Source organism: Monocercomonoides exilis, assembly GCF_001643675.1.
Source record: "Monocercomonoides exilis strain PA203 chromosome Unknown scaffold11-1913109, whole genome shotgun sequence".
NCBI classification, from domain to species: Eukaryota; Preaxostyla; order Oxymonadida; family Polymastigidae; genus Monocercomonoides; species Monocercomonoides exilis.
This window is the reverse complement of record NW_027150556.1, coordinates 391,871-414,297: the sequence shown is the minus strand read 5'-3', so window position 1 is coordinate 414,297 and position 22,427 is coordinate 391,871. Positions and strand designations below refer to the sequence as shown.

At 40.5% G+C, this 22,427-nt stretch overlaps 5 protein-coding genes across 5 annotated transcripts; 1 reads left to right on the top strand and 4 right to left on the bottom strand.

Moving 5' to 3' along the window:
* Positions 1–84: 84 nt before the first annotated feature.
* On the bottom strand, positions 85–1,434 carry MONOS_7503 (uncharacterized protein; the record flags this gene model as incomplete). The annotated part of the gene is made up of 1 exon (XM_067877835.1): positions 85–1,434. The coding sequence occupies one exon, from the start codon at positions 1,432–1,434 to the stop codon at positions 85–87; it is 1,350 nt and encodes a 449-aa protein (XP_067731509.1).
* Positions 1,435–1,534: 100 nt separating this feature from the next.
* Positions 1,535–5,118, bottom strand: MONOS_7502 (uncharacterized protein; the record flags this gene model as incomplete). The annotated part of the gene is made up of 2 exons (XM_067877834.1): positions 1,535–2,331; positions 2,493–5,118. 2 exons carry the CDS (start codon positions 5,116–5,118, stop codon positions 1,535–1,537), a joined length of 3,423 nt encoding a protein of 1,140 aa, XP_067731508.1.
* Positions 5,119–5,214: 96 nt separating this feature from the next.
* Positions 5,215–7,044, bottom strand: MONOS_7501 (uncharacterized protein; the record flags this gene model as incomplete). The annotated part of the gene is made up of 1 exon (XM_067877833.1): positions 5,215–7,044. One exon carries the CDS (start codon positions 7,042–7,044, stop codon positions 5,215–5,217), a length of 1,830 nt encoding a protein of 609 aa, XP_067731507.1.
* A 626-nt stretch (positions 7,045–7,670) lies between these two features.
* On the top strand, positions 7,671–19,804 carry MONOS_7500 (MIF4G domain-containing protein; the record flags this gene model as incomplete). Its single annotated transcript, XM_067877832.1, has 4 exons — positions 7,671–7,692; positions 7,768–7,821; positions 7,882–8,029; positions 8,116–19,804. 4 exons carry the CDS (start codon positions 7,671–7,673, stop codon positions 19,547–19,549), a joined length of 11,658 nt encoding a protein of 3,885 aa, XP_067731506.1. The 3' UTR covers positions 19,550–19,804.
* MONOS_7499 (mitotic spindle assembly checkpoint protein MAD2) lies at positions 19,784–20,977 on the bottom strand (the record flags this gene model as incomplete). The annotated part of the gene is made up of 7 exons (XM_067877829.1): positions 19,784–19,991; positions 20,060–20,181; positions 20,246–20,344; positions 20,408–20,533; positions 20,587–20,704; positions 20,780–20,881; positions 20,975–20,977. 7 exons carry the CDS (start codon positions 20,975–20,977, stop codon positions 19,947–19,949), a joined length of 615 nt encoding a protein of 204 aa, XP_067731505.1. The 3' UTR covers positions 19,784–19,946.
* Between the last annotated feature and the right edge of the window lie 1,450 nt (positions 20,978–22,427).

The window sequence follows — 22,427 nt, the reverse complement described above, 5'->3', positions numbered from 1 at the left end:
TTTTTTTTTGTTTTGTTTTGAAATATGCATATCAAAAGCAAAAACACAAAAATGTGAATATTCAGATGTGTATTTAGAAATGATCTATTTTTTTGCCACCATCATCCGCAGTCTGCATTTCAGTTCGTTTATCTCTCGTTCAACTTGGTTCATTTCGTTTTCTGTCTTCTCTCTTTCTCTCTTCACTTCTGCTTGGCGCTGCCCTTTTCGCCCAATTCGCGCCAATGCAGACTGCAACGATGAAAATTCCATCTGTTTTGCACTGAGTGCTTTTTGCAGCTCATTTAGAATGGCTGCTTCTGGTAGTCTTGAACTTGCTGAAGAGGAAGAGGAGGATGCTTCAGTTGATGATGTGGATTGCATTGATGAAAATGAGTGTGCCTGAGTTGTTGCTCGAAACGGAGACGAAATTGCCGAGTCTGAAGGAGATGGGTATTGCAGAGAATGTTGTGACACAGTTTTTGGAGACGAGGAAGGAGAAGAAAGAAGTTTCGTGTGTGGAGATTCTGGAGGAGATTGCAGCGATTTCGAATAACTTGTGGGAAATGAAGGAAGCACAGAAACATCAGAGTGATATGGAGAAAAAAGGGAAGTGGGTGTGTATGATGAAGAAAACGATGCTGAGGGATATGATGATCGAAGATTGCTTATCGATTCAAGTCTTTTCTGGTGTTCTCTGTCTCTTTCCCATTCCCTCTCTCTTTCTCTTTCTCTCTGCCGTTCATATTCCTTTTCTCTCTCATATTCTCTAGCTTTTGCTCTTTCTCTTTCCATCCACGATTTTTTCTCCTCTTCTCTCAAATTCTGTTCTTCCCTCAATTTCTTGTTCAAATAATCCACAGATTGCTTCAGCTGTTCTTTTTCATCATTTGCATCTCGTACGCGCCGCTTCAATTCTTCCATCTCGTTTCCTTGAGCTTTCAGCGATCTTTCCAGCTCATTCTTTGCTTCCTCCAGTTCTGCTTTTTCTCCATTCATTTGTTTCCTTTCTGATTTCATCTCTTCGTTTTCCCTTTTCACCCCTTCCAATTTCTTCTCCAGCTCTTCATTCACTTTTGTCAAACTCTGCTTTTCATTCCTCCACTTCTCCTTCATCTCGCTCAGCTCTGCCTCCACATTTGCCTTGTCTCGCTCCATCTTTCTTTTCCATTCAGCTCTCATTTCATTCGCAATCTCTCCCAGCTGCCTTTCTTTTTCTCGCTTGTCAAATTCCATCGCTTCTTTCATCCGCCCACACTCTTCTTCTGCCTCTCTTCTTTTCTGCCTTTCCTGCTTGTTTTCTTCGTTCATTCTATCAATCACTTCCTTCCATTTTTTCTCCTCTGCCTTTGTCTTCCTTTTCTCTTCACTTTCAATTTTTCGCTCTCTTTCCCTCCACCTTTCACGCCACTCCTTTTCTATCTCTTCAATCTCAATCTCGTTTCTGTTTTTCATTTCTTCAATTTCTCTTTTGCAAGCTGCAAGCGCTTCCTGTGTTCTAAGCAGTGAATCCTCTTTCTCTTTCAGTCTCGCTTTCAATTCACTTCGTTCTCTTTCACTCTTTCGTGCAGCATCTCTTCTTTTCGTCTCGCTTTCTTGCCTTTCCTTTTCTCTTCATTCTCTCCACTTTGTCCTTCCACATCTCTTTTCTTTCATGAGCCTCTGTCTTTTGCCTCTTCCACGTTTCTTCTTTCCATTTCCATTCGTGCTCTCTTTTGTCAGCGTCTGTGACTTGCCGTGCAAGCATTTCTATTTTCGTCTTCATCTCGTTCAAATCACTTCGAAGCATCACAATTTCAGAAGAGGACGATGAAGTTGATGAAGAAGTTGAATAGGATGCTGTGGATGTTGGTGAAAAGGAAGAAGATGTGTGATTGGGTGCAGATGCATCAGACGAAGGATACGTTGCAAGTGTCTGCCTCATTCGATCTGGTGATGTCAGCGGTGCAGATGTCGATTGCATGAAGTGCTGAGACGATTCAACTTGATGCTCAAACTGGCGGGGAGACAGCGGATGAGAAGTGGGAAGCGGAAGAGAATGCGGATCAGACTGATGCAACACTTCTGAAGAAGGGAAATGTGAAAATGGATGAGATGGTGGAGATGACACTCGAAATTCAGAGAATTCAGAGAATCCCAAATATTCATCGTGTTCTGATTCACCTCGTTTTGTGTTGTTTCTCTCTTCTTTTTCTCTGCTCTTATTCTCTTTTTTGCCAAAGCGGAATGGCAGTTTGTCACTTGGTTTTGGAGAGATCGATGAAGATGGAGATGCTGAGGAAACAGAAGAGGCAGAAGGCGCAGAATAATCAGAATCCTCATCCTCAAAATCATCAGTTGAATCGCATCGCTCTGAAGAGCCGGGTGTTTGCAACGGATGTGAGTGGTTGACAAGACTGTGTGAGTTGTGGATGTGTTGAGAAGCAACATATGAGAATGGCTCGTGTGCTTTGTGTGCTCTTTCTCCCCTTCAACTCGATTCAAGTGATTTGCAGTGTGTTGCTCCGCAGAACTTGTTTTTGCTGGAGAACGCAAATTCCTTCCGGCTGAGCTTTCAGAAGGCGATGCTTGGCTGCTGGCAACGTGTGAGCTGCGATGTGCCTTTTCCTCGGTTGATGTTCCATTCATGCTTTCTTCATCGCGAAATCTGTCTTTTGATGAGATGTTCCGTTCTGCTGCCTTTTCCTCACCTCGCACTTCTTCCTTTTCCAATTCCAGATGAATCTCTCTTTGTTTTCTTTTCATGTTTTCTTTGGCAGTTCTTTGCTTATCAAATTCCTCGTTTTCATGAAATCTGCTTTCCAAAGAGTTTCTGATCGATTTCTCATTCTTCCTTTTCGCTTCTCTGCTTTCTTTCTCTCCTTCCTTTTCTGCCTTCTCTTCAAGCAGCCTCCGCTTCAACGATTCAGGTGAAAGCAGAAACGACGAAGACACTGAAAATCTTCCAGATGGAGAAGATGTTAGTGGTGCAAAGGATGATGATGAAGGTGAGACTGATAGAGAAACAGGCGTTGAATGAAGTGTGGGTGTTATTGAATTCGATGGCGGAGTTACAGAAAGAGAGGAAGAAGGAGGAAGAAGAGAGTGATTCACTGAATGTTCAGTCAATGACTTTATTGCTGTTGCTGGACCCAACTTGCTCATTGCTGCCTTTTCTTTTTCGTTCTGCTCTTTTGCTGGATTGTCTTCATTTTTTGTTTTTGAATCTGTATTTTGTTTTTCATTGGAGCAAACAGCAGCTTTATCAGACTCGTTACTGCCTGCCGAATTTCTTGGAGAGGGTTGAAGCAAGCGCTCAGATTGTGAATGTTCTTCTGTTGGCTGATTCTTGTTCGGAGTGTCTTGTTTCAGTGATGTTTGAATATTTGATGCTTGATGCATGTTGAAAGAAGAAGATGACAATAATAATGGAACATTTTCTGACAATATCATTGTTGTGTGGCTTGGCAAAGAGATAGTGGATATCATTGACATGTCAATCATAGACGAGTCACATGCTTTTGGAGATGGAAGAGGTGAGAAGGCAGAAGAAGGAAGATTGTTGAATGAGTGTGATGATGCAAATGCCAATTCTTGTGGAAACGTCTGAGCTGCTGGCATCTGTGGTGATGAAGAATTCCACACTGCGCCTTGTGCAGTTGGTGAAATGGGTTGGATTGTTTCTTTATTGCTTTCAGTGGAAATGTGCTCTGAAAAGTTATGTCTTCCAGAATCAGAACTTATTGAATTAGCAAGCTGTTCATTTGCAGTTGAAGTTAGAGGAAAATGAGGTGAATCGCAAGACAGCGAAGAATTTGTTTCATTTGACTCTTTTGAAGACGTCACAGGAGAAGCTATTTTTGCAACCGCAACAGCAGGCTCAACGGTAAATGGATGCTCATTCAAAGGAACATTCACTGAAGGAGAATGTGAATCCATTGGCTTTTCTGTGGACGTTTGTGTCTGATCTGAAATAGAAGCAGTTTGAAGGCGTTCAATAGTTGGATGCGCATTCTTTTCAATATCTGAATCAGAAGCACTGGACTTCGCGGGAGACTGATGCAAATTGAGCGCATCTGAATGAAATGGCGAATGAGTGGTAAAATGAGCTGGTGAAGCAGAAGTTGAATGCGGAAGTGAAAAGGGTGTTTGCGAAGGAAGTGATTGCACAGATGAAATGTTCTGTTCTGTTTTTGTAGTTTGGCTTGCTTCTTGATTTTGCACTTCTGTTTTGAGAGCATTGTTCACACTTTCATAATTTTCTTTTGAAACATCTTCTTCTTTTGCTCCAGATGAAATTAAAATGTTCCCTTGAGTTGCAATTGCATCATATCCGACTGCATCAATAATATCCTGTTCTTGTCCATTGTCCTTCTTTTTCTTCTTTTTCTTCTTTTTCTTTTTCTTCTTTCGTGAGGCAATATCCTCCGATACCATATTTTCTGTTGCAAAGTGAAGTTCTTCTTGATTATCTGCGTTTTGGACTTCCTCTTCATTTTTTGGTGGTTGAATCTTATCTGATTCTGATAAGTTGCGTGTATTATCAGATAAATGGTTATTCTGTTGTGGCTGAGTCAGTTTCGGTGAATTGTTGATTTCCCTCGAAAGCTTCTCTGTGGAACTATTTAACTCGACTGGAGATGAAAAAGAATTCTGTGGTGCAGAAAGAAATGACTGCTGCAACTTTTGTTGAACTAAAGAAGAATCACCAGACAAATGTACTGGCGTGGTTGGTGAAGATTGCATCAACATATTGCTTGTTTGTCTTGGAGAAGATGAAGCAAGTGGAGCTGATGAGAAGTCAAGCAAAAGGGAGCGTTGCGCTTGGTAAGGTGATGTGTGCGGCAGCAGAGGAGACATGATACGAGATGAAGTGCTTGAAAAAGGAGGTGTTGATAGAGAATGAAAAGATGATGGAGTGGAAATCACAGAAGAAGCTGTTGATGATGAGGAAGTGGCAGTTAATGAAGGAGAGCTTGAAGCAACTGATTGGGCATTTTGCATTCCAGAAGAGGGAAAAGAAGGAAGTGGAAATGACTGAGCTGAAGTGACAAATGAGGCTGAAGAAGATGGTGAAGCAGATGAAGGAGGAAGCGGAGGCAGCGGTGGAAGTGGAGAAAAAGCAGAACCAGAGCGTGAAAAATGCCTGTGAGTAAGCATCGAAGAAGAACTTGGTGAAGTGGCACGTTGTGAAAGACGAGGTGATATTGAATTGATTGAAGGCGCATTCGAAGGATGAACTGAAAGATGAGTGTTTTACGAAAGAGATGAAGGAGAAGAGGAAAATGAAGAAGAATAACTTGGCAAAGGTGATGGTGAAGTTGTAGATGAGTTTGGAGTTGTCAGTTGCAAAGGAGAAGATGATGTTTTTTGGGAGATGGGGCTTGGTGGAGGTTGTGGAAGTGCTGAAGAAGGTGGTGAAAATGGTGTTGTTCGGGTTGAACTGAGTGGTGAAGAGTTGTTTTCCTTTGCTTTCTCCATGGGACTTTCGCCAGATGAAGCATCATTATCAGCTGCATCTGTATTTGCTGCAACTTCTGCCTGTTGCTGTGATTCCATCAAAGGCAAACCATTCATCACTTCTCCTTCCACTTCATAATTCGTTGTGGGATCAGATGGATATGGATGTGAAACATTTTGAGTGTTTGACGAGGATTGATTCAATATTTTCACTGAAGATGGAGTTAACTCTGATTCAAGTGTGAGCGAAGATGACAGTGCAGACAGCGAGGCTGACAAGTCGTGAGATGGTGAGTCAAGTGCATTCATCTTCAAGTTGTGTCCATCAGTAGGTGAGGATGTTGACAAAGAACTCTGTTGCTCTTCCACCGTTTCACTGAGACTGTCAGATTGTCTGCTTGTTTGTCTCGATTTGTATGGTGTGGCTTGCCTGTTCAAAGCATCTTGTGTCATTTGTTGAATGATTGCAAGAGATGCATCTTCTTTTGACTTGCTTCGATGCACATCCCCGAATGTTTGAAAGGTGTTTAATTCTCCATCTTCTCTCGCTTTGTCGCTTTTTTCATTGTCGATTTCAGTCTCATTTGTTTGCCATTTTGCATTTTTTTGAATGCTTCCTTTTGGAAACATTCCATCATTCGCAACAGGACTTTTTTGACTGTTTTCTGTGTTTCTTGTTGTGCTTTCTTTTCCTTCTTTTTCCTTCTCTTCACATTCAGTTAATCTTTTTTCTTTGATTCTTCTTTCCCACTCATTATTTGAAGATTCAGGTGTCATAGAAATGAATTTTGCTGCTGAAGAGTTCTCAAATTCATTGTCTGCTTCCTGGTTATCAACGTTTGATGAGCTTTCTGTTGTTCTTCTTTCAGAAATATCATTCCGCAAAGCTTCGTGTTTGTCGTTGTCTTCTTTCATTGGTTCATCATTCATCTGCATATTGCCTGCTTTAAACTCCTTTGCTTCTATTTCTTTCTTCTTCTTCTTCTTCTTCTTCTTCTTCTTCTTCTTTCCAGTTTCTTGAAGCACTAATTGTTCTGTGCTTGTTGTTGCATCTTTCACAGCAGGTCGTCCTTCTCCTTTCTCCAATGTGCACGACTGCGTTGACGATAGAAGCTGTTCAAGCATTTCACCTCTTGTTTCAGTCAGGAGTTTTGTAGAGTTGGTAATTTTTCGCTCTATTCGAATCTCTTTCAGCATCTTCGTCCGATATTGCTGTCCATATCCGCATCTTTCTCCGTTTCGATTCGTCCAACTTGCATCGTTTCTCTTTTCTGTTTTTTCTTTAACTGTGACAGTTTTGTTCTTTTCATCCTGATTTGTTCCTTTATCACTAATCTCACGAGTTGATATGCTTCTCTCTTCTGTTGTTTGTGTTGTCATTTGTCTTTGAATCACCCCAACATTGAGCACAGACTTTTCTTCATTTGAAGACTCATCACGATCCCTCTCTGTTCTTGCTTCGGGATGAACAAGTTGTGGATTTTGCGATCCAACACTTGGAAATTGTCTTTGCGGCAAAGTGTTGGATCGAATAGGTTGCTGAAGGAAATGTTTTGATGCTGTAAGCATGTCTCTTATTTTTGTGAGTCGAGTTCGAGGAGATTCATCGATATCTTTTGAAAGCATTGTATTTTTTGATTTTTTCATCTCACTTGCGGGCGGACGTTCTTCTTCAATAAGTTCATATGTCGAATAATTGCGTTTAGCATCTGAAACACTGGAAAAATCTGTTTCTTTCCTCTGCCATTCATCTGGGTATTCACATATTTGTAATTGGTGTCATTACCCGTGATAAGCATATTGGCATTACTAGAATATCTATTTTTCTTAAAGATAATCATGAAATTTTTATTTTATCAAATGTTTAATGTGTCATTCATAAAATGTCTTCCAACGTTCATATATTGATTTGAAATGAGTGATTATTAATGAAATCATAACTTTTTTTTTTTTTTTTTTTTTTTTTTTTTTTTTTTTTTTTTTTTTTTTTTTTTTTGGGGGGGGGGGGGGTGTTGATTTCTTTATTGTCTTTTGTCAATGGCTCGATAATTATAAAAACCATTTTTCACGAATTGGAATTTTTTCTCAAAAACAAACGTTTGAGATGCATTTATTTCAAAAAAAATTTTTTTTGTTGCAGATGCCTGTTACATTTGGTATAATATTAATAAATATTTCAAATTGAAAAAAACGAGTTTTTGCGGAATTGTTAAAGAAATTGCTGATCAGACACCCTTCGTTTCTGATTTCTCATGAGCGAGATTTCTGAAAAAGGTATTTTCTGATTATATATCAATTTATTTAAAACGAATTTGACTTCTATGCATTTCCGTGTTTCTTTGTTTGCAGCTGCTTCGACTTTGCTGCAGCCATCCGCCCCAGCCTTTGTTCCTGGTCTTTTCAGTTTACCATTTCTTTTTTGTAGTTAAATTTGACTTTTGATATTATTTACCCACAATACAGGAAACAAGAAGCTTTTTGAAGCGACTTTACAGGCTTCAAGTCCCAATGAAGAGGTTGCGCTCCACTCTGAGCTATCAACGCCTCAAACTTCGCCTCCTTCTTCAAGCTTTCCACAACCTTTTCTTCACCCAGCTCCTCAAGACAAAAGGTTTGATTAAGCTTTTGCACATATTTACGAACGAATTCACTTCATTCATTTTATAAACATTTTCTATTTCAATGATCAAATCAAAGCTCTTTTATTCAAGCGGATCCAAGAAGAGACCAACATCTTACGGAAGATTTACGCAGTGGACACACAGATGGAGTGGAGCAACCTTCTTTGATGGTGCCTAATAATAATATTGTTGTAAAGGAGGAAGATTCAAAGTCAACGAATTTGCAAACATTAACAGCTCAACATCCTTTCAAAATTTTCAAACCTCGAGGTCTATCGATTCAATCGGAATCACAACAAATAAGGCAAGAAACCAGTAAGATTATGCAGCGAACTTTATCATCTGATGATCATTTATCTTTGTCATCTTCTTCGCAAACTTCAAACTTGCAGGCAGATTCCAGTTCTATTGCTGCAAATTCTTCTTTAGCAACAATGAACAGTCATCAACAAGTTGGAGGCCTGTCGCTGTCCGCTGAGCCATTTAGCCCTTCGTATGGCCAGCGTTCTTTTACAGGCATGCCGGCTTCTTCGCGCTCTGTTGGTTCTGCTGCTCCAGCTCATCAAGGAGCGCTGTCTTCCATGGTCAAGCCTTATCAGCAGCTGTATCCGCCTTCGTTTGAAGGCCATGTCCCGTACAACTACATGGCTTCTGGCTACCAGCCGCTTCCGCAGCCTCAGCTTCTTCCGCAGTCCATGCAGCCTGCCTTGTATCCGCCCCCGTATCCTCAGCCATTGCAAACGGCATCATATCCCCCTGTCTTATCTCCGAATGTTCCTTCATTTTATAACCAGGCTTATGCCACGCCAGCCTCTCGCTTGGCTCCTCCGTTTCCTCCTTCTGCTCACCCTTTTCCGAAGCAGATGGAGCAAAATTCGATGACTCCTGTGCAAAATGCCTCAACAGAATCGATGCCTCATACAACTCAATCTTCTTCTTCGTCTTCTTCTTCGTCTTCTCCTTCAACTTTAACTTCATCCTCATCCAATGCACTTCCTTCACCTGGAGTTTCCTTTTCATCGGCAGCAAATCAAAGTTCAACACCTCAATCTTCTCCGAATTCTTATTCCTCTTTGACTTCTTCCTCTTCCTCTTCATCTTCCTCCTCCTCTTATTCATCATTATCATCAACATCTTTGCATCCTTCTTCTTCTTCCTCTTCTTCACCTTCGCCTTCTCCTTCATCTTCATCCTCAACTTCTTCCTCTCTTCAAACAACCTCCTTTCAGCCACCAAATCCCCAGCCAGCACAAAATAACCTTCCTTCTCATCTTTCGAAGCCACCTCTTCATTCAACAGCACCAAACAACACAACAGACAAAACAGACAAAGCAGACACATACCATTCCAATTCTTATCCAATCACTTCTTCTTCTGGTAAGGTTGAAGAGCAGAAATCATCTTCAACTCAGTCTTATTCCTCTTCCTCTTCCTCCTCCTCTTCCTCCTCCTCTTCCTCCTTCTCTTCCTCTTCAGATGCTCATAGTTCAAAAGACAGCCGTTCTCTTTTGCCTTCTCCATCATCCAATGTTTATTCGTATTCCTCATTTACACACAAATCAAAGCCAGCTCTTTCTTCGTCTCAAACGTTTTATTCGAGTGTTCTTCCTTCTCCTTCTCCTTCCTCTTCTCCTTCCTCTTCTCCTCTTTCTTCTTCTTCTGGTTCATCTTCATCTTCATCTTCTTCATCTCAATTGTCAGGAGAGCAGAGATCATATTCAACACTTTCTTCTTCTCCTTCCTCAAATAACACCACCAACTCCATTTCGTCCAAACAATCGTCTCTTCCACTCACTCTATCACCATCCAATTCAACATCTTCTTCTTCTTCTTCTTCTTCTTCCCCTTCCTCCTCTTCTTCTTATTCATCCTCTTCTTCTCATCAATCTACCACAACAAATGCTCCTTTGCTGTCTGAAACACCTCGTCAGAATATCACACCAGCAATTTCTTCTTCTTCTTCTTCTTCTTCCTCCTCTTCTTCTTCCTCTTCTCTTCTCCCTCACTCAACAGATCCATTGCCACTTCAACAGCCTCAAAATCAACTGAAGCAGCAAGCGTCCACATCTGGAGCATCTTCAGACATCACTCAGAACTCATCTGCTTCTTCTTCCCCATCTCCTTCTCATTCCTCTGCCTCTTTACCTTCTTCATCTTTTCCTTCTTCTTCTTCTTCCTCTTCCATTTCTTCTTATCCAAGCATTCAACCCACCTCTTCCTTGAATCTTCCCTCCAATCCTCTTCAGTCACAGATCTCAGCCATTCCCACAACTGCTCCTTCGCTTCTTCCTCTCTTCAGCCAGCCACTTTCAGCTGCTGATCTTTTGGCTCTGTTTTCTACGCCTTATTCTCCATTCAACACACAAACACTCACAAATACAGCAGCAGCAGCAGCACCAGCATCATCAGCATCAATGTCTCAAGGAACAAAACCATTGATTTCGAATACTGTCACTTCTGCTCCTTCTGCTTCTCCTTCTTCTACTGCTTCTTCTACTGCTTCTTCTACTGCTTCGACAACTGCAACTTCATCTTCATTTTCATCAGCATCAACATCTACAGCAACAACACCTTCAACCACACCACCGTCTTCCACCACACCTCTTTATCCCTCGCCCATCCAGCCACAATATTCTCCTCTTCCTTCTCTCCCCACAAGCGATGGAAGTAACAGTGGTGGCATCAATAATAATAACATTAATAACATTAATAACAATAACAGCATCATCACTCATCCACGTGCAGATGCTGTGTCTGATGACAGAACAGCCACCTTGCTGTCTCTCTTGTATTCTCTTCTTGCCACTCAGCCAGCCATCTCCATAGCACCCATGCTCACTCCACAGATGATGATTCCTCAACAGCAGCAGAATCAACAACAAAACCAGCAGCAAGTACAAACACAAGCACAGGTGCAAACACAGTCATCATCGCAATCACAAGGGCAGATACCGATCCAAATGCCAATGCAGATGCCGTTGCAGATGCAGATACCAATACAGATACAGCCACAAACACTGCCTCTTTCTCAGCAGCAGGCTCAACAAAATCAACTAAGTCAACTAAGTCAACAAAACCAACAGCTTCTTCAGCAATCGAATGTGAAGATTCCATCAGCAGGTCTTCCATTGCTCCCTCAGTTGGATCATCAGCTTCTGCAGAATTCTTCTCTTCTGCAGCAGACATCACAGACAAGCACACAGCCTCTGCTGACGATGGCACTCAATCCAACTATGCAGTCATCATTGCAGCAACAGATACAGACACAACAAAATCAACAAAATCAACAACAAGCGAATGAAGATAAAGCACATCCTTCACAAGCACAATATGTCCAGCCACAGCCATTGATGAGTGGAGGGGTGCCTTTGGCAGCAGCGTCTGTGAATGCTTCTTCTCTTTTGTTTGGAATGCAGACGGGGCAGAATCAGTCATTGCAGAATGTGCAGACACAGATAGGACAGAATGAGAAAGATGCAACACAAAAGAATAATAATAATAATACTTCATCTTCATCTTTATCATCATCATCATCATCTTCTTCTTCTTCTTCTTCTCAATCAGATCAACCATCTCATTTAGAGCATCCAAAGGGCAAACAGCCTTTGTTCCCTCTTCCTCCAACTTCTCCTTCTCCTCTGCCACCAAAACCGATATCACCACAGGGATTATTAGCAAGTCCAACCTCATCCTCTGCTTATATCTCTTCTGCTTCTCTTTCTCCTTCTTCTTCTTCTTCCTCTTCCTCTTCTTCTTCTTCCTCCTCTCCTTCCACTTCTTCATTGCTTTCCACACCAAAGCCATTAGATCTCTCTTTGCATTCATCTCTTCTCTCTCCACAAACACCTCTATCTTCTTTGTCTTCTTCCTCTCTTCTTTCTTCTCCTCTCTCATCATCCTCTTCTTCTTCCTCTCTTTCTTCTTCTTCTTCTTCTTCTTCTTCTGCTGCTGCTGCTGCATATCTCCAGTCTACTCATTCCTCTCTCTTGGCAGCTGCAAAAGTGCTGAGTGCATACAGCTACCACCCAACTGCCAGTGAGCAAGCATTGAATCTCCCTTTGAATCTCCCCTTGACTCAATCATTGAATCTGCCATTGACTCAATCATTGATACAGAATCAGTCATTAACACAGACACAGATATTAACACAGAAACAGACACAGACACAGAGCCAGCAGCTGAGTCAGAATCAAAGCCAGAGTCATTTGCACCGCTCAGAGGAAGATGAATCTTCAGACTCAGATTTTGTGTTTGGGATGGATGCAGATGAGGAGAAGAAGGAGAAGACACACAAGAAGCAGGAGAGGGAGAAGAGAGAAGGAGAAAGAGGAGAAAGAGGAGAAAGAGGAGAAAGAGGAGGAGGAAAAGAGAGAGAAAGAGGAAAGGGGAAAGAAAGGAAGGAAGAAAAGGAAGAGAAAGGGAAGACGATGTTGAAAGAAGGAGCAGACGAGAAAGAGAAAGAAAAAGATAAACAAAAAGGGAAAAACAAGAAAGGATCAAAAAAGAAGAAAGGAGAAAGCGAGAAAGAAGAAGCGAAAGGAGGGTTTATTGATGACAGCAGCCCCACTCAGCCATCAAGGAATGCAAATGCATCTCAAACGAATCATTCATCAGCTTCTTCGCCTTTGCCAACTTCTTCTTCCTCTTCTGCTACTGCTCCATCATCATCTTCACCATTGCCTGTAACTTCATCTTCTTCCTCCTCCTCCTCCTCCTCTTCTTCTTCTCTTTCTTCTCCCTTGCCACATTCTTCTCTTTCATCAAAGCATCCACACTCATCTCCTCCTCCTCTTCTCGACAAACCTCCAATCTCCATCCCGATCCCTCTTCATTCGTCCATTTCTTCTTCTTCCTCTTCCTCTTCTTCTTCCTCCTCTTCTTCTGTTTCATCTGGAAACTTGCCATTGTCTCATTCATCATCATCATCATCATCTTCTTCTTCTTCTTCTTCTTCCACTTCTTCTCAACAATCTTCTTTCAATTCAGTCTTCAATCCTTCTTCTTATTCTTCTCCTTTAGTCCCTTCTTCCCTGCAAAATCAGAATTCTTCCTCTTCATCTTCTTCTATTTTATCCACAACTCCATCATCATCACCATCTTCTTCTTCTTCTCTTCCAACTTCTTCTAAAAAATCGCCTGGAACAATAACATCATCATCTTCATCTTCCTCCTCTTCCTCCTCCTCATCCTCTTCTTCTTCAAAGTTTCGTGTTCCCAGTGTGGGAGAGGCTCTTCTGCCAACACCACCCACAAAGATCATTGCAATGAATGGAACTGTCTCATCTGCTTTGTCTACCCCTCATCATTCATCTTCTCTTCCTTCTGCTTCTGCTTCTCCTTCTTCTTCTTCTTTGTTGACTTCTTATTCCTCTCCTTCTTCTTCCTCATCCTCCTCATCCTCCTCATACTCCTCTTCTTCATATTCAAGTGGAGCCTTGCTTTCACCTACACCATCACATTCAATTCTTTCTTCTCCTTCTCATTCCCCTTCCCCTTCTCCTTCATCATCATCTTCTCCCTCTCCTTCTCCCTCTCCCTCTCCTTCTTCTTCGCCTTCTGCCAGCCGTTCTTCTTATTCCTCGCCTTTCTCTTCAAACTCTTCACGTTCTGCATCGAATGCCCAAGAAACAGCAGGAAAAGGGAACAAGAAGGAAAACAATCAGAACAAGAAGAGAGGGAAAGGAGGGGAGAAGAATGGCGAAGTGAATACGAATACGAATATGAATGTGAAAGAGAATGTGAATGAAGAAAGCAAGGTGAATAGGGGGAAAGACAAATCCAATGACAATGAAAGTGTTAGGGACAGCAGAACAGCTGAGAACAAAGGAATGGATGCTCACAAGAGAAGTTACGTGCCCCCACCAATTCCGAAGTCGTTTGAAGAAGAAACAGGGAAAATGACAAGTTCAAAGGAAAATGCGAACATTAACTCCAGCAAATCGAATGCATCACAATCTTCTTCTCATTCTTCGCCTCATTCTCTCCCCAACAATATCACCATGTCCACATCTTCTGTAGGACCTCTTCTTCTCATTGTGGAGCCAGAGAAGAAGAAGAATGCGCTAAACACTGCGAATTCACAGCAGCCAGCGAAAAGCCCATCGCCTTTTGCTTATTCGTCTGCTAAGGATGCTTCGAATAAACATGAACTGGCTGGACAAACACACAATTCTCAGTCAAATGTGAATGTTTCTTCTGTTTCTTCTTCTTCTTCTTCTTCAACACCATCATCACAGACAACTAATAAGCGCATTCAGAATACAAGTGCTGACAACAAAAGAGGAAAAACTAATGAAACAGAGAAGAATCAAAGAGGAAGAACGAATGGAGAAAAAGAGCCAAAAGCAGAGCAGAACAAGAATAGAGATGTTTATAAGGGAAGATCTGTTGGTGAATTCATTGAAACAAGATATTTGGGGAAGGAAAAGAAAGAAGGAAAAGAAGGAAAAGAAGTGAAAGAAGCAGAAGAATCTGTGATTGCATCATCAACAACAACATTAACAATGAAAACAGGAGAAATAAAAGGAGATAAACAGAATCTGAACGAAGAGAAGAAACAACCTGTGGAATCATCAATGACAGACAAGAAAGGAACCTCAATCATTTCTGATTCAAACAAATCTTCTTCTTCTTCTTCTTCCTCATCTTCTTCTTCAGAAGCAGAAATCAATGAAAACACCAAAATTTCTCCAAAAGATGAGCCAAAAACAGCTGAAAAAGAGCAGTTTACCTCACCAAAAATAAGGCATCCGCCAATAATTGTACCAATCCCCCACTTTTCAGCACAGATTGTGTCGTCTTCGCCTTCTCCTGTGCCTTCTGCCTCTTCTGTGTCTCCTCCTGCTGATATGTCTTGCTCGAATTCTATTTCATCATCTTCTTCTTCTTCGATTGAGAAAAATGAGAATAAGAATAAAAATGAGGCAGATGCTGTGAATGCTAAATTGAATTCTACTGATAATTCAAGTGCTTCCTCTTCCTCTTCCTTTTCCTCTTCTTCTTCTGTATCTTTGAATGACTCAACAGAGAAGAAGGAATCTCTAAAACAATCAGCAGATAATAATAAAGAGACAGTGAGCGACACAAATGAAACAGAAAAGAAAGAAGGTGATGAAAAGAAGGACAAAACAGAGCTAAAAATGAGCACGGAAGAAGAAAAAGCAGAGAAAAAGGAAGAAGGAGAAGAAGAGAATGAAGATAACAATGCAGATGTGGATGCATCAACATTGCCTTTGTTTATTCATCCTCTGTCTCTTCTGGGTCTGGCTCCTCCTACTGGAAAGATCGAAGCAATAAGCTCTTCTGACTCATCATCATCATCTTCTTCTTCTTCTGCTTCTTCCTCCTCCTCTTCTTCTTATTTCTATTCGACTTCCGCTCTTTTCTCTCTCCTTCTTTCCTCTCTGCGTAATGAAGCTCTTCAGAGGCGCAAGCGAAAAGCCAACAAATCACAACCAACTGAATGCAAAGACGACTCATCTAACAACAAAACAGCAGAAACAGACAAAAAAGAGAAAGAGAAAGAAAAAGAGAAAGAAAAGGATAAAGACAAAGAGCCATATCTTCTGACTGATCTTGATCTGTTCACCCAGAAGTTCCCTCAAGACATCTCATACTCTGCCTCTACGTCTTCATTGCATGGCATTTTCTCGCCTTCTCCTTATGGCTCTTCTTATCTCTCTTCTCCTTCTCCTTCCTTCTCTCCATATTCTCCTTCATACCCCCTCAACGCAAACAGATACGGCAACCATTCTTCTTCCTCTGCTTCTTCTTCTTCTCTCCCTCGCTTCTCTCCCCATGTTTCTCTTGCCGATGGCTCCTCTCCTTCTCCTTCTCCTTCTCTCTCTCTTTCTCTCTCCTCTGCCTCTTCTTCCTCTTCTTCCTCCTCTCGCCATTTCATTCAAGCAGACAATGTGCACGCACTCACTGCCCTTCTGGGAATATCTGCATTGGATTCACAAAGAAGAGCATCTGGTTCTTCTTCTTCCTCTTCCTCTTCCTCCTCTTCTGGCTCTCCTTCTCCTTATGCCATGTCTCAAGGCCCGTCTCCTTCTCCTTATCCACAAAAGGGAATGTACTCCTCTCCTTCTCCTTCTCCCATCTTCGGCCTCTCTTCTGCCCCTTCTCCTTTCCAGAAGTCCAAATCAGACCGCAGTTTCTCTTCATACAAGCCAAAACCTGCTCTGCCAAACAGGAATGAGAAAGCGTGGATTCCGAAGTCGAAGCTGGAGAGGATGAAGCAGAAGGAAGTGAGGAACGAGATGAGGGGGAACAAGAAACATGGAAGGAGGATGAATGGAGGGTATGGAATGGGCAATGTTGATGAGGATGATGAAGATGATGAGGATGAAGAGGATATTGATGAAGAGGAGATTGAGATGCTTTGGGAGAAAGAGGAAGAGAGAAGGAGGACAGAAGAGAAAGGAAGAGGAATGGAGTGGAAGGAAAGACTGATGAAACTGAAAGGAATCACATTGGAAAAAGATCAAAACTCCACTTCTGCTTCTTCATCAGCTTCTTCGTCCTCTTCTTCTTCTGATTCAATTGATTCTTCAAATGATGAACAAACCTCTTCTTCTTCTTCTTCTTCTGTTCCTGTTGTCCGCACAGAACTTGAGCTGATGCAAGCAGCCGAAGAAGAGCAGCGAGCGAAAGAGAAACAGTTAGAAGCAGCACGAATGGCACGTGAGGCAGCAAAGAGGAAATGGCGAAAGGAGTTTCTTCTGAAACGAAAAGAGGAGAGGAAGAGGAAGCGACAAGAAGAGAAGGAGATAATTGAAGCAAACAAACAAGCGGTGGGGAAATGCTTGTCCATTCTGAACAAGATTTCTCCGTCGACTTTTGACGAGCTGTCGAAGGAGATTGCGAAGCTGGTGACGAATGCGCAGATTTTGGATGGGCTTTTGGATGAATTGTTTGAAAAAGCAATAGCAGAGAAAAAGTATGTGAAGATGTACGCACAGTTGTGCACTGTGCTGTCCGAAGATATATTCTCACTGAATGGCAAGGAAGACAAAGAGGGAAAAGAGAAAGGAGATGAAAAAGAGAAAGAAAAAGAAGGAGAGAAAGAAAGAGAGAAAGAAGGAGAGAAAGAAGGGGAGAACAAAGATGACAATAGACACCGTTCTTCTCTGTTTCGTCGGCTGCTTCTTTCGAAGTGTCAGAGGGAGTTTGAGCTTTACTCGTTCACATTTGTGAAGAAGCATCAGGACGAGAGGAAGAGGAAAGAGGGCAAAAAGGAAGCAAGCGAGAACCAGGATGAAGAAATGCAGAAGACACAAGCAGAAGCAGAAAATGAGAATGAGAATAAAAATGAGAGCGGTAATGGAAATGAAAATGAAACGAAAAAGAAAGAGAATGAGAAAGAGACGAAAGAAGAAGAGGAGGAAGAGGAAGGGGAAGAAGAGGAAGGAGATGAGGAAGAGGAAGAGGAAGAAGAAGAGGAGGAGGAAGAGGAAGAAAATGAAGGAGAAAGCAAAAGAGAAAGAGCAGAAACAACCAGAACAACCAGAACAGACGAAACAGACACAAAAAACAAAGACGAAAGCGATGTTGATAATGTTCCATTTGTGCAGTTCAATTCTGATGCACCTTCATCCAGCAAGGAATGCCAATCACCAATTTCTCCTCATTCCAGTCTGTTTCCTCATTCACATGAACAAGAACTTGAGTCTTCTCCTTTGCAGTCATCAGACTCTGCTCTTCTGCCATCTGCTGTTCTTTCTACTTTGCCGCCTTTCATGCCCTTAGCACCTTCAAAGAACAATGAATCATCTCTTTCTCCTTCTCCTGCTTCTTCTCCTTCTTCATTTGAGTCATCTTCTTCTCCTCAGCCAGCAGCAGCAGCATCGCCATCTGCAAAGGACGAGGCATCGATGATGAAAGAGAAGACTGAAGATTCTTCTCTTTCACTCAATGAGAATGAGAAGCAGAGTTCAGCTGAGCAATCAACTGAAGCAGAAGAAGAAGAAGGAAAAGAAGAAGGGAAAACTAACATTCCTTCAGATGCAGAAAACAAACAAACAATGACTTCAAATGAAAGCATTGAACACACTCAAAATGAGAATGCTGAAGCAGTTTCTGAAGAAGTCGACAATTCTTCCACTGAAAAGAAAGAGCAAAAAGATGCTTCAATCGAATCCTCTTCTCAAACTGGCAAAGAAGAAGGAAAAGAAGAAGCACAAACTTCTCAGTCGATTTCAACAGTTTTTGCGAATGCTGCTGCTGACCCAGGCAAAGAGAATAACCTGCCTCCTGGTTTGTCTCGCTCTCCTTCGCCATCTCTTCCTCAATCTGAACAAAAGGCATCTGAATCTCAAGCGGAGGACAACAAAACCCCGACCCTTGCTTCTCTGTTTTCTTCTGCCAGACAAAATGCACTTGTTGCTTCATCTCCTTCATCTTCCTCTTTATCTTCTTCCTCTTCTTCCTCCTCCTCCTCATCTTCTTCTTCTTCAGCCTCTTCTTCTTCTGCTTCTTCCTCCTCCTCTTCTTCCTCATCCGCCCCCGACACCCCCGACTCTCTCTCCGACAGTGAACACACAGCTCTCCTTCGTCTTCGCTTCCGAGGTGTGATGCAGTTTGTGGGCGAGCTGTATGTGGCAGGCCTCCTCCACGCGAGTGTTGTGAGAGGCTGCTGTGTGAAAGTGCTCAAGTTCAACTGGACACACCCGATCGAAGAGAACATCGAGGCGTTCTGCTTGTTCATGACGAAAGTGGGCAAGCAGCTGGACAAAACTCCCGAGCACAAGCTGTTTGTGGACAAAGTGATGAGCAAAGTGAAGACGATCTACGGCAACAAGGCAGTCTCCCGGCGCATCCAGTTCCAAGTGCTGGATCTGATTGAGCTGAGGGAGAGGCAGTGGGTGAGCGACGATGAGGTTGTCGAAGAGGAGAATGCAAATGAACAGGAAGAAGAAGCAGCAGGGCAGAGTTGGGTGGATGAAGAGTATTACTTTGAGAGAGGAGGGAGAGATGGCAAAACGCAGTATGAGCGTAGCAGTCTCTATTCTCCTCATCCAACTTCTGCTCCTTCTCCTGCTTCAACTAGCTATGTTCCTTCTTCTTCGTCATCTTCCTTGTCATCTTCCTCTTCGTTTTCTTATATGCCTTCGCCTGCTCCTTCGTCTCCTTCTCCTTCTTCTTCGTCTACAACTTCATATTCTTCATCAAATGTTTATTCTTCATACACATCTTTATCGCCTTCACCTTCTCCATCTCATTCATCCTCCTCTTCTTCTTCTTCATACATATCATCTTCCATTCCATCTTCAATGGCCCCAACCAAAATTCTTCCTTCTCAACACAACTCTGATAAGCTCTCATCTTCATCTTATCCACACCACAGTCAATCAAATTCATCATCATCATCTTCTTCTTCTTCTTCTTCCACTCCTCCTGCTTCTCCTGCATCGTCATACTCATCTTACTCTTCCATATACACTTCTCATTCTTCTACACATCTGCTAACCAAAACATCAACTGAATATGAAAGAGGGAAAAAACGTTGAACACTGAATCGCTGGCATTTCTCCTCTTCTTCTTCATTCATTCATTCTTTCTTCTTTCTCTCTCTCTCTTTCTTTTGTTTATTTTGTGCTGTTCTCGAACTTTGATTTGTTTTGCCTTATTATAAACCTTCATGTTTTGATGTTTGTGTCAAAGCATGAGAGTTTGAAGCAATCGCCACCTGCATTTCAATTACACATTTCTTTCAGTCATTTTTTATTACGATAACAAAAAAATAAATAAATCTGTATGCTTGTTAGAGTTGCCTGGTTGATGTGCGTATTTGATTGAAAAAAAGTGGAAAAACTCAAAAAAAAGAAAAAAGAATTGTAAGGAATAATTCGTTGTTAAATTCTGGTTGAATTACTATCAAATTGCAGTAGCGTCATTCTTTTTAAGTTAGTCGTCTTCGTGATAAGACACCGAAGGGGTGACTTTGTGGATCTAAATTTATAAGCAGATTTGTTATTATATATTGGTTGGGGAAAAAAGAAAAGAAAAGAAATACAAACCTTTGTTGTAAATGAACGAATTGGAATTTCAGTCGCTCCAATCACATATTTCGGATCTGACTCTTCCCATGCAGCGGGAATATCCACATCTTCATCAGCATACACAAGGAGATCAAACGTGCCTATCGCAGTTATGAAAAATCATTTGGAAATATTATATGGAGAATTTTAAATTTGATTTCACACATGGCACTTTAATCAATGGGAGAACAGTAACAGTAACAGTAATCTGTCTTATAAGCGCTTGAATTTCTCTTTGAATCTCCACTTCACTTTTGTCTGACGGTCTAAAAAAATTATCAAAAAAATATATAAAAAATTAATAAGTTAAATAATGAAAAGTTGCATTCCTTCCACTTGATGCCATTTGCTTATCAGTCTCAACATTGAAAACCCATCGTTCAATAACTTCGCCGCTTGCAGCAGATGATATGACAATTACGAATCGTTGAATAGAGCCGCTCATTACCCATTCTAAAAGGATTATAAAATCGTCAGACAAATTTTATTTTAATCTTTATGAACACCTGAAATTTGGCTTAGAACTTGACCGAGATAATTCATCAATCCTCTATCATTTGTGATGTGAATAGGGAGTCCATATTTCGTAACAGTTTGAAATTTGTCTGGGGGATATATTCCTCTCTAAATGGAATCACGTGCATACCACGAGAACAAAACATATATAATTAATTACAGTTATCAATGTTTGCTTCAAACCTGATAAAGAATGCTGTTGATGCAAAATCCAAAAAATTCTGTAACAATTGCTGTCGAACCCTTCAAACTAATAACTGAACTAACTTTTGATCCACTTGCAGACTAATTTTCAACAATGTTATTTGAAAAAGTTATTAAAAATTGCACATAGTTTGTTTTACTGCGCAATAAAAGAATTTCAATTTGTTTTCAAACCATGTTTTTATAAATAATGGTAAAGATTAAAATGTGATAATTAATAATACGCTTTCGTAAAGAATATTCACAAATATTTTTTGAAAACTCCTAAAAAACAAAGGATAAATGAAAGATCAGTAGTTGAATTCGGTTAAAGAAAATATAACTTTAAAGAAAATCAAACCACAAATGCAAAACAAGAACAAAAAAAAACAAGATTTAAGAAATCAATAACAGTAAATGAATTTAACCATAGATGAAGTGAAAAATAATCATCTTTTCAGAATCCACTTTTATTCCGACAGAAAAATAAAAAAATTACGATTTCAATTGTGGAAAGAAATAATGAAATATCAATAAAAGAAAATTTTGTTTATTCATTTTTGTTTCAACATTTGAAATCGAAAAGAAAATTATTTACCATTATTATATGATTAAAGTTTTAAATAAGCAAAGATTAAAAGTTTTGTGAAAATAAATGAGCTTTGGTGGATTATGTGAGAACAGGTTTTTTGTGGCTTATTAAAATTATGATTTTTAGCACCAATTCGCAAAATCCAAACATTTTCGAGTTCTATAAATATGTGAAAATGACTTTTGTTTCAGAATGCAATGTCTATCAATTATGAATGAGAAGTATATGACTGTGAATGTCGCTGGTGTGCGATTGCTGTTGCATTTGGATTCTTGACGAATTGGATTAATTCTTAATTTTTCATGCAGAAATGATTAATGATTTGGAAGATTGCTTAACCAATGTGCCAAAAAGAAAATTAAAGAAATGATTTCACTGACTAATAAAATGCACATTTGTTATTGAATTCAATTTTCAGAATCGGATTGTTCGACAAAATCAATGAAATTACAAGGAAGAGATAAAATCAATGTTACATTCTGTTTGCAGCTAAAACACATTGGATACTCAAATGGAGTGTATTCACATTTGATAGATTTTGTTGTTGTAGTTGTACAGAAGATTTAAGAAGATGTTTGATGAAGAAGAATGGAAAAAATAGATGAAAAAAACGCATTTTTTTTGTTGACCTTTGCGAATGATTCCCAACACTAAGTATCTCCTTTTCATCGAAATTGCATTCGGTTTGTGTACCATGTCTTCGGAAAGTTGCATCAGGAAAAGAGGAAAAAGAAAAGGCAAAAGTAAAGAAAAGAAAAAGAAATAACTTTGATTGCAGAAGGAAAATTTGTTTTGGTGTATGAGACTCCAATTTCTTTTTAAGTATAATTAATTTTTCTTTAAATTTTCTAAATACAGTGAAGTTCGGTTATAATCACATTCGATTTTGCACGATTTTTTGTGATTATAACCGAACTTGATTATAACCGAAACTGTTTTTTCATTGAAAATTTTAACTGAAATAATTTTTTATAATGAAAAAAAAGTATTTTTTCAATATTTATTGAAATCCACACATTTGTTTCAATTTTTCAATATTTAATGATTCAATGTTCT